The following is an 11,786-nucleotide window of genomic DNA, read 5'->3' on the forward strand; positions in this document are numbered from 1 at the left end:
ACGACTCTGGTCATCTCTCTTTCTATTACTTTTGTCTCCTTTGTTCCTCCTTGTCCTATGCCCATTCCTGATTGATACCTCACTGTTGTTGTACCCTCACCCAACTTCCTTTTAAACCCTTGGCCACCTGTTCCCTGTACCATTTGTCCTTCAAGACCTATTTTGTTGCTCCTTTTTGCTTGTGGTCATCATAGGTCAGATGTGTTTGTCCTCGATGTATCATGTGTCCTTTATCAACATACCTATGTTCTCCTATATCTGGATTGCTGTTTTTTCCCAAGAAATCAGTGGCTTATGAAGGTGATGTCACATTCACTTCTATTTCCCTACCTTCCATTTCCCATTTGTATTCCTGCTTCAATCCAGATTGTTTTTTGTGACATGTTTGTGCTCTCTGATGTTATGTTGCCCAGATGGCTTCTTTCCATTTCTTTATCCATTCAAACCCTTTCTCTCACTGTGATATTTCCCCTAACACTCTTAATGGATAGATTTACCAGCTTATCAGATTGGCTTATTATTCTTTGTCTTCTGATTCCCAAGGTCTTTTCTAAGTGTCCTCTCATCAGATCTTGCAACCCTTTCTTTCCTTGGCTGCCCATTTCTGTCTTTCATTGGAGGGAATCATTCAGGCTGGCATGTAGACCACATCTAACATATTCATCTCCCATCACCTTCATCAAGTGGCAGTCTCCTCTTCATCTGGATACCGAATATTGCCTGTTGCCATTCTCCATATCTTGGTTCAATTGCGAGTGAGTAAGTTTATATTTCTTTATTTCCTTTTTAGGGTCACAAATTTACATGTTGGATCACACTCTGTGGTAAGTGGTACCTGTCCAGGTATACTAATCCACAAGCCCACACTGTATGGCCTTTCCAATCTATAATGCCCAATGTTGAGATGGAGTATTCCACAAGACTGATAGTAGGTTCATCCTCACAGTATTTTGCATCATAACTTTGTCCATCTCAGACCATATCAACTAAGGGACCATCATGAGTAAAACAGTATCGGGATTGCTGCCCATCCCTCTAATCCTGGTTGAATAAATCAGGACTGGCTTGCTTTTAATAACAGGGTTTCATGGTCACTCATTCCACTTTCTTCAGTGTTGCATTCTTCCAGACTCCTCATCATGTTTCTATCCCCTCTTCAAGTGGAGTAGGGGCTTTACCACTTACTAGCTCCTACTGCTGTGGTGATGGACCATTAAGGTATCTTTGTGAGTGTGCTCAGTCCCATTCAGTTGAGAGTAGGGTGGTGATGTTCTATTGGTGTAGATTGTGTGAACCTTCCTCTTACCATGGACTGGAAGGATCATACCCGATGCTGTCTGGTTATGGACTGAAGATGATCCATGAAAATGCAGTTCACCCCTCTAGCTGGGACCCCTCATCCTACCACTGCCTGGATGTCAATTCTAAGGTGGTCTGGTATTGAATTAGAGCAGCACCAGCTAACATAAGTCATCACATCACAGACTGGACGATATATTTCCAGTGCTGCCTGCTTCTGGATTTGAGTTAACTGCCACATTGCATTTCCTCTTTCTACTGCCACCTGGGTGGCCAGGTGTTGTTGTGTACTGGTCTTGCACATGTGCCCTGACGGGGATGGCGGGAAGGAAGCTGTTTTACCTTCTGCTTCCTTGCCTTGAGGTGAAAACAGTTGGAACCCTCATCTTCCCACAGATGGGATGATAAATACCCAATGCTGCCAGGATTTGGACTGGGGTTGACCTACTGATTACAGTCTGACACACCCTAGCCACTCTACACCATTTTGGTATGTCTAATTTCTGCCTGATTTAGAGACCTGTATTTTCACAGATGTAGTGCTATCTCCCACATATGTGTGTCTCTACAGAGAGATGTTACACTCCATGGGACCTCTTCGAATTCTTTTCAAAGGGTGCTCATCTAGGTAAAATTTGCACCAGTCCCTCTACCAGTTCATTGTGGGATTCTAGCTATTAAGTGAGAAGAGGTAAAGTATTGTATGGGAAGTTTTAATTTTCCTAACCTGAAAATGTATTTCTGACAGATACCTCCTCTAACACTCCCCACCCACTTGTGGTGTTTTGTTGTTGTTGCTTTTTGCATAATCTCAAAGTGTAGATTAGGTTCTACAATATAGAGGAAACCAGCTGTGCCAAGAGGGTATGTGACACTTTTATTGGTGGAGGATTGTCACATGCTTATTTGCATGCTACAGTGCAACTGTACCACATTAAACACTTTGGGGCAGGTGAGAGTATCAAGCCATATCGAAGATAGCACTGAATGAGAAAAACTATTATGTGAGAAGAAGTGAGTATCTATTGGAAATAAATTTTCAGGTTACAAAAATTATAAAGTTCAAATTAACGGAGTTGTTGTGTAATATCATTGCAAAGTGCACAGTTTTGAAATGTAAACAATCAATTTTTTTACAGATTTTTATATTATGAAAAAATATTTATCTAATGACGAAGATTATTATGTATAGAAAAAAAAACCCATAAAATCTGGAACACGACAATCTAATATTCATTCAAATTCACTCTCAATTTGCTAGGCACTCACTTTGATAGAAATAAATGTTTTTTAAAAAATTATTATAAACATTTTTTTGTTCAATATTCTTCTAATCTCAACATATACTTCAAGTTCTCCTCCTTCCTACCATTTGCCAAATGTCGGTATCTGGGGGATCTGGTGTTGGTTGTGTTGGAGGTGTGCACATGCAGAGATAAGTTTTTGGTACAGGAGCTCCTCTTCCCTGCTGGTACCCATTTTGAGGGCCCTCTGCCTACTTCGGACTTGATGTACAAATACAGGTGTCGTAAGGTGTTGGTTGAAGTTGAACTCAAATTTATGATCTATTGTGCCCTAGCTAGTGTACACCAGGGTGTCCCATTATTTCTTTGTTTTTTGGGACCCTTCCAAGTTCCAGCCTTTTATGTTTTGGTGACACATTACTCAAAGGTGAATAGTATACTTGGCTCAGAAGTGGTGCCGTTTCCCACTGGGGTGTTGTTTTTAATTCCTTATCACACCTCATAGTCTTCCTTTGGGCATTTCCTAAAGTTCAATGTGGGATTCTACCATTCTGCGAGTGGAAGTTTAGGAAAATATTAACTTGTGAAGGATATGTAGCTACCACATTTTTGAATAACATGTTATTCAAAAGATGTGCTTAAGTGTACATGTTGAGATAGACAATAATAATGTGTTTTAACACTTTAACAGGTATTTATGTATTGCTGTTCTGAGTTTAGTAACAATCTTGTAAGTCTTTTGCAAGAAAACTTTATATGTATGTTTTGAAGTAACATGCACCATGACACAGGTTTATTTCATTCTCTTTTTTATTATTTTTATTAGTTTTGAAAAATAAGTATGAGAACCTGGATAGTAAGAATATTATGCCAAATAATGAAAATTTGAAGACTGAGAACCATACCTTTAGAATGGATCAGCTTCAGAACTATGTTGCTGGGAAATATCAAAACCAGATGGATAAGACTCCAGAAAATCCTCTTTCTCTCAATAAAGAATATTTAACTTTAAAACATCTTCAAGATCCTAACATTCATCCAGATGTGATAGAAGAGGAGAAAAGGCAGTCTGAAAATGGAAACAAGGAGATTGACCAAAATAATGAAAGTAATAGCATTTAAATCAAATGATCGTTGATTGTTCACATTCCTAAAGCTGTAATTAGAACATCCATTATTGTAATTTCAGTGCTACGTAGTTTAATGCATTATTGCACTATCTTTGTTAGAAAAGTTATCTTTTTATTATATTGTTTATTATTTTTCATGTACATTAGGGGAAATTTGCACAGTTTTATGACAATCCATTATAGTGACTTTTTCTTAACTTTAAATAAGATATGGATAAATATCACTTGTTCCAAATAAATAAAGTTTGAACCAGATGTGTACACTGATTTTGATAAATTGTAGGATAAAAATTTAATAGTAAAAATTTTTTTATAAACACAAAAGCTTATTACTTTTAAAAAATATACAAGATTTTGTCATGTTCTAAACTATATCTAAATAAATATCATATTGAAATCAATGCATGCACAAGATTGTAATAACATTGATATAACAGTTTTGCATATGTATGTTACCATTAATTAGGCTTTGTATCTTTGAGTTATTGAAGTCAGATTTTCTTACTACACTGAAAACATTTATTGTGTAGATTCACTTAATAACTCAAGTAAATTTAGCAATATGTTTATAATTATTTTGATAAAGGTACACTGCTATGAGAAAAAAAATCAGAAGTTTATGAGAATATAAGAATAAAATCTTTGTGCCATTTCATTGCTTTACAGAAAAATTATTTATAGTTTATTCTGTTAAATAATAGATATAGATATTTAGATGTTACTCCATTGTTTAAATAGTAATACACAGTGTGCAGTAAGTGCCTTAACTTTGAAACTGCTATATTGTGTCATATTATGTTAAAAAAAAAAGCTTCTTAAAATTGACATACATGTAACTTGTACATCATGTTAGAGATTTTGTCACAATTAATGACTGGTTTATGTGAATGATGAATAGCATTACATCTTTTTTGTTTCTTCTAACAGTAGGACATATGTTAAGGTGTTGTAGCCTTGTCGAGTTTATGTAAACTGACCTACATGACCTTATTCTTTGTAAAATCGACATGACTTTATCTTGGATGACTTTGTTTGCAATAGCGTAGCTCTGACTGATGGTTAATATCAAACTAATATTTGTCATACACATTTGCTGAAAAACTATACAGATTATTTTCAGTTAAGAGGAATTTAAAAAAAAATTGCAGTTTATCATAATTTTATCATCAGTATAATAGTTTTCATGGTTGAACTTGTGGGTTGAATTTGCTCTACATAGTCCATGTATTTTGCAGTGATCTCTTATTGAAATATAAACATCCACAACCTTGTAATCACAGTTCTGATGAAAGGTAAATTTGCCCCAAATATTGCTATGATTAATTAAATTAAAGACATTTATGGTTTTGTCTTTCATGTATTTTTAGTGTCTGATATTAGGAAGAGAAATGTAATAATAAAACATCTAATGGCTAAGATTAAAAACAAAAATACTTTATGTTTGAGCCATATAACTAAAATACAAATGTAATTATAGTTTGCTGTAAAATAAGACTCAAAATAACTGTAGTGAAATAGATTACTAAAAAGATATAAGCACATGTAAGATAAATATCATAGGTACACAAAATACAGTAAATACATACTGAATATGACTCACAATTTTAACAGGCCCCTTCACAAGCCACTGGGGCACATTTTTGTTGGAAAAAAAAATCTACCCAATCCGGTTTTTCTTAATTTGAACTGAAATTTTTTGGACATTTGCATTGGCTAAAAAGAAGGCATTTCCCACACTCTTTTAGCATTTGAGCAGTGAAAAGTGATTTTAAGTGATCAGGTGACTGAAATCCATCAGCTCAGCACAAGCTTAACACCCAAGCACAAGAAGCATGGAAGTCTCCAAATGACATGCAGAGGTATTCAGGAACCATTTAGAACTACCTTGGTAGATGTTGTGCAGCAAGCTGATTACAATATTATGCCTGTAGCTGCTTTCCAAGTGTTCCTGTCTTCTCATCCTACTGCTGATGTATCATGCAGCAAAATTCTTTATCAATAGGAATGCAACACATCTCCTTGTGCAAATACTCCCTCTACATTATCATGCAAAATATGTCATTCTTTGATGAGGCCACAAATGAAGTTGCACTAGGAAAGTGGGAAGGATGGGTGGGAACATGTATGGAAGTATCTATCGGAAATACATTTTCAATTAAGGAAAATATTAACTTCCAATATGAATACTCGCCTCCATACACAGAAAACTAGAATCCCACTTTCAGATGGTGGAGGGACCAGTGCACAAATTACCAAGATGAGCTCCTTTCAGCAAGTGGCTGAAGAAAGCCCACGGAGTGTGACACTGTAAGGCATGGGCACATCCACGGGAGACTGCATCTAGTCTCATCCAGGATATACTCTTCATTTGAGAGCAGGACCAGAATGGGCAAAAGGTTTGCATGGTGTTGCAAAGTACTTGCACAGGACATTGGACAACCAATAAGTGTAATGATGTTGGGGCTCATTCAGACTGTACTGTGGGTACACATCTCCTCAACCATCAGATTCTATGGGTCAAAACCAGCTGTGGTAGAAGGACACTTGTGATGAGTATCAATGCACAGTTCCTCACCAGTCGTGGTAGGAAGGCACTGTGAAGACATTGATTTATTGTACATAATTAATATGGATACTTATATAACTACAAATCGACCATCAGATACAGAGGGTTCATGCATTGTATATGTACGAAGTATGATAAAGACAGACAGGTATATCTGAGATAGTAATGTGTATCCAAATTCCACCTTGAAATTATGATGCATCTATATGCAATGGGTTGAGCTGCACTACTCTCTGGAAACAATCCTGTCCCACTTCTCACAGTAGAGGGACTCGTTTTCTAGCCCCCAGTGTTTATGTCCCAATCAGTGAGGATTCTTCATGGTCCACCATCCTAGTGGCTGGGAGCTGATAAGTGGCAAGTCTCATGTGCTTCACTTGAAGGGGGGGTGGATTTGCATAGGGGAGAATTGTAGAATGTGCCCAGATCCCCATTGGGTGCCTGCCGTAAAAACCATTTACTGGAGACAGTGCAATGGGTGACTATGAAATCGTATTTTTAAAAGCCAGAGAAGTGGACAGATGAACAACTCTGGTCATGGTTCTTTCCATGATAGTTCATGGAATGGGTACAGCCTCGACTGGGCTGAAAAAATTATATATAAATATCACGATGAGTAGAACTCCAGTGGTTTTGTGAAACACCCCATCTCACAGTGGGCACTGATTAGGCCAGGGTAGATGGTCTGAACACTTTCTGTTACCGTGGCCTGATGTGGAATTTTGGGTAAGTGTTTCCTGTAAGATATAATGGGATCCAAGAGTAGAAGAATAAGTAAATGAATACATACACCTGTTACAAGTGCAGGGTTAATTGAAGAATGGCTATTGGTGGAAGTTTACATGCTGCAGGAGACAAGACAGCCAGATGTTGGAAACAGTTAATGTGAGATATGGGGTAGTCCACATACCAGCCCAGTGAAAGGAGAGAAAAGTTAAAAAGAGGAGAATCAAGAGAGCATATAAACATCCACCATCAGAGGGACATATATATAAGATGTATGATATGGCAGATTCAATCCATAATGGGGTAAGGAGAGAAAGCATGTGAAGAGAAAGTGTCCCAGACACAAAAGGATAGTAAAAGGAACCACAACGAGGGGTTGTGTGACAAAACACTGTGTGGTTCGGACATGAGTCTGTCTGGAACAGAACACCTAAAAGAGAAATTGAAGGGGAGGATATGGGAGAAAAGAAGTGACAACTTACCCCTTCCATGGAATACAAGAAAAATTTTAATGATTAAACCCTATCTGCTAATGGTACTTGAGTTCATAATGAACCAGATCTAATCTTTATAGACTATAAGGATACAACAAGGATGAAATATGATACACTACATGTAAATGTTAAGAAGTAATCAACTATAACAAAATATTCTTTGATAGATTGTTTAGGCAGAGTATTCATGATGAAACTTTGTAGAATGCACGGCAACTGTGTTGTAGAGGACGACGTTTCGCAAGACTTTCGCCTTTCGAAACTTCGTCTTCTACACTTGTTTCTCTACAACAGGCAGTTGCCGTCCATTCTACAAATTTCATTACAACAAAATAGCATAGTCTATGTGTGATTTGTCAAGGAGTGATGGACGAGAACTAAATACAACCATCTATAGAAACAAATTACGCAGTAAAAACTATGAGAAAACACTAATCATCAAGTAGACAGGTTAATGAGTAACGAAAAAGGAAGAAGCATTACCTTATAAGTGACATAAGAAGTAAGAAACTATGACTAACCAACTTATTCCATATGTTATTTGTGAGGAAGTAATGAAGTTGCTGGCATTCATGTCTGGAATCTGACTTCTGGCAGGACTGAAGATATTTGGATTATGGTTTAGCTGTGGGGTCTGGAAGAGGCTTCATGTTGTCTGGGGCTGATTAGGTCCATGGTTAATATATCCTCTCTGTGTAAAAGACAGTAAATAGTCCTTTAATGTATTTAATTCACTTTGAAATTTGCTGATGTTTTCCATTTGTACTTTTTGCCACTGTTGTTGACTTTCCTGTAGTTGCTGCTGGCTTTCCCGCAACTGTTGGAGACTTTCTTCCTGTTTCCTTTCTTGTTCCAGTTGCCACTGGTGTAGTCTCTCTTGTTTATTTTCTTTCTCCTCCAACCACTGCTGTAGCCTCTCTTCTTGTTTCTTTTCTTTCTCCTCCAACCACTGCTGTAGTCTCTCTTGTTGATTTTCTTTCTCCTCCAGTCACTGCTGTAGCCTCTCATCTTGTTTCTTTTCTTTCTCCTCAACCAATGCTGTAGCCTCTCTTCTTGTTTCCTTTCTTTTCCTCCAGCAACTGCTGTAATCTCTCTTGTTTATTTTCTTTCTCCTCCAATCACTGCTATAGCCTCTCATCTTGTTTCTTTTCTTTCTCCTCCAACCACTGCTGCAGTCTCTCTTCTTGTTTATTTTCTCGTTCTTCTTGTTTCCTTTCTTTTCCTCCAACAACTGCTGTAATCCCTCTTCTTGTTTATTTTCTTTCTCCTCCAATCACTGCTGTAGCCTCTCTTCTTGTCTATTTTCTTTCTCCTCCAACAACTGCTATAGTCTCTCTTCTTGTATTTTTTCTCGTTCTTCTTGTTTCCTTTCTTTTTCCTTCAACATCTGCTGTAATCTCTTTTCTTGTTTCTTTTCTTTATCCTACAACAACTGCTGTAATCACTTTTCTTGTTTATTTTGCTGTTCGAGCTGCCACTGTTGCAAGTTTCTTGCCACTACTGTTGTCTCTTATCTTGTTTATCTTCTCATTCTTCTTGTTTCTTTTGCCGTTCTTGTATTGCTGCCATCAAATCTGCTAAGCTGTAGTTTGATTTGCCACCTCTCGTTTCCATTTTCTTCTTTTTTTTCTTCCGTCCCACTCTCTGACACCAATTTGTTACGTCTCTGTTCGTTTGTTAATTTCCCGTAGAAATTCTTTCCGAGAAACTTCAGGGATACAAGTCCTTTCTTCATTAAAACTAGTTTATTCTTTCTCAATACAACTTTGCAATACACAGAATTTCCACAGTCAATTCATTTGCAATCTCGATAACAAAACACACACTTATATTACCGTCACTACCGCTCGCTTGACTCAATTATCAGTCTCTATAACTATCTGCAATTATTTGCCGGGCTTATATAAAAAAAGAGGGCGCCTAGAAAAGACTAGAGTTGCCAGGAAAAGTCAAGATCCTTCGAGAATCTCATGACGTGTTACCAGTGTCACGTGACTTCCGCTGTCGTAACACTATTGATGGAGCGTTTTGCTGCATGATACGCCATCATGCACAAGTACAATTTTATATGATTCACACGCACTTTAGGTGGGAATTTTCACAAAGCTGGTGGTATACAATTCTCTCAGGCAGATTAGTGCTATTTCAAGAGGAAAATAGCTTTCTGTGTGAGAAGGTAAATGATTGTATCGGAATTACATATTAACTAAAAGAGTTGAAAATATTTAGTGTCATCCTGTATTACAATACATATATATATAGACCAGCCTTTCATATTAACCAATGCATTCTTGCAGTACTTAGGTCATTTCATCAGCAATCTCAATAGTCATGACAACCATTAGTCATCTCTTTTGTGTGCATAAAAGTACACATGTGACTTGTGGTGCCACATATTAAGGCAGCACAATACCAACTTCAACAATGGTAAGAGTAATCATAGGCGAAATTCGGTAGAAATGGATGTAACAACTATTCAAATCGTATTTTGTGTTGTTAACTAAAAAATATAACACACACACACAGAGTTTAATGTAGTACAATCAGATAGAACATTATAATTACATTATAAGTCACAGCTTTTTATGCTGATGCTGCCATTTAAGGGTCAGATAGCTCATAATATTAGGTAAGAAAGAAAAAATAACTCTGACCAAATCCAGCACAATAATACACATTCCAACAATATTTATACAGTCTACGTCAATTTTTCATGCTGTGTTAGAGACTAACTTCCATTACTGCTCTTAAATAAAACTGTTAGTCCTACCAGACCAACAGGGTTGATTTTGCATCATTATATAATACAAGGCTACATCTTTTTACACCAAGATAACTCAGAAAGTTCCTGCAGGGTAATGTCTACCAAATCACACCCTAAAACTTAACCTGAGTGCTTGGAAAGCAAGGATTGCGGTATTCTCAGCCTTTTGGTGAATCAAAATTCTCAGTACACATCAACAGTTGAATGATCTGTAATGGAGTAGCTATCACACAATGTCCTGTACATATCATACCATGAACCTCTGCTTAATGCTTGGAAGTATGTTCATAATGAGTCAGAGGTGATGAGCCACAGCATAAACAGTGTCCTTCAAACTTATATGGCTAGGATTAAAACCTATCAGCAGTTAGGACAGTTATTTAATTTACAAACTGGGTAGTTGTGAGTTCAACTGCTAAAATGTCACAACAATCAATATTCTCTGAGCTACCTAGTGGAGTGATGTGGTTTTACTATAGTACAGATATCTTGATCTTCTATAGATCTTTACAGCTGAGGTGACCTTTGAACACTGACAGCTGGTGTGACTCTTAATGATCAGTTGGAATAATAATACGTTCAAAGCGTGAAATGCATTGGCGTACCTAAGGTATGGCACGTACCCTGGGTGCCACTTAAAGGGGCGCCACTGAGCAGTTTCTATTAAAGTCAGATAAGCCATCCTCGAATAGTGAAAAAAGAATTTTCTTCAGATGTATGATCTGTCTTTGATTATCATGGGTGAGAAGCATTAAGATGGCCGGATTGTTAAACCACCTATGTAAATTATTAGGTAAAAATACAGTGCTGGGAGCATAGTACCACTGCTCAGTGCCAACTGGCAGTAACACCATTCTCCTGTGCAAACTAGGGATTTTGTGACATTTCCTTATTTCAGAGCATTATGTAACGTTTCTTCACAAAGAAGAAGAAAAGTGGAGCTGAAGGACAGAAGAGACGAAAGCTGGAAGCAGAGGAAGCCAAGAAGTCGGGCAAGTTGTTCATGCACTTCTTTGAAAAGCCCAGAACAAGTAGTTTGACACGTTCAATGGAGTCGCCTGCATCAGCTACAAGTTTGCTAGAATCCGAAGGTGGATCGAGTACAAATGCGTCACAAGCCGATGAGAAAATCAAGTCAGATAAATCCGAATTTAACGAGATTAAGAGTGAGGGTGCCAGAGAGAACATGAATATGACAGGAGGGGAAAACGATGGTGGTGGTGATGTTGAGTTTATTGACGAGAGTTTATCTGACGAGATTGAACCTGACGACACTGAACCTAGTGAACTGGATGGTGTCGAAGAGCCTCGAACTGTCATACCAGAAGTGATTGAACAGAATGACATTGGACTTCTGAAGTTCGACAAGGATACTGGACAAGCAATTCTGCCTGACACGTTGAGAACAGAAATAATAAAGCTGGGTTCGAAGTATTTCCAGAACAGTGAGGGACCTTTCCTACCAACAAATAACAGCTCAATGAACAAAACTTGGTTCAAGAGGAAATTTCATAGTGAGGAAGTGACTCGCTCATGGCTGGTCTATTCCCCTTCTAAAAAGTC

The 11,786-nt window shown here is 37.6% G+C and overlaps 1 protein-coding gene across 1 annotated transcript in view; it reads left to right on the forward strand.

Annotated features, from left to right (window-relative positions):
- The window catches only part of LOC106465995 (protein casc4-like), a 53,465-nt gene extending 49,137 nt beyond the window's left edge, over positions 1 to 4,328 (forward strand). The window contains exon 8 of the mRNA XM_013926245.2: positions 3,370 to 4,328. Within this exon, the coding sequence (XP_013781699.1) occupies positions 3,370 to 3,665 (296 nt within the window). The 3' untranslated portion in view covers positions 3,666 to 4,328. The remainder of the gene's footprint in view (positions 1 to 3,369) is intronic.
- The last annotated feature ends 7,458 nt before the right edge of the window (positions 4,329 to 11,786 follow it).

Source organism: Limulus polyphemus, unplaced genomic scaffold, assembly GCF_000517525.1.
Source record: "Limulus polyphemus unplaced genomic scaffold, Limulus_polyphemus-2.1.2 Scaffold2116, whole genome shotgun sequence".
NCBI lineage: Eukaryota > Metazoa > Arthropoda > Merostomata > Xiphosura > Limulidae > Limulus > Limulus polyphemus.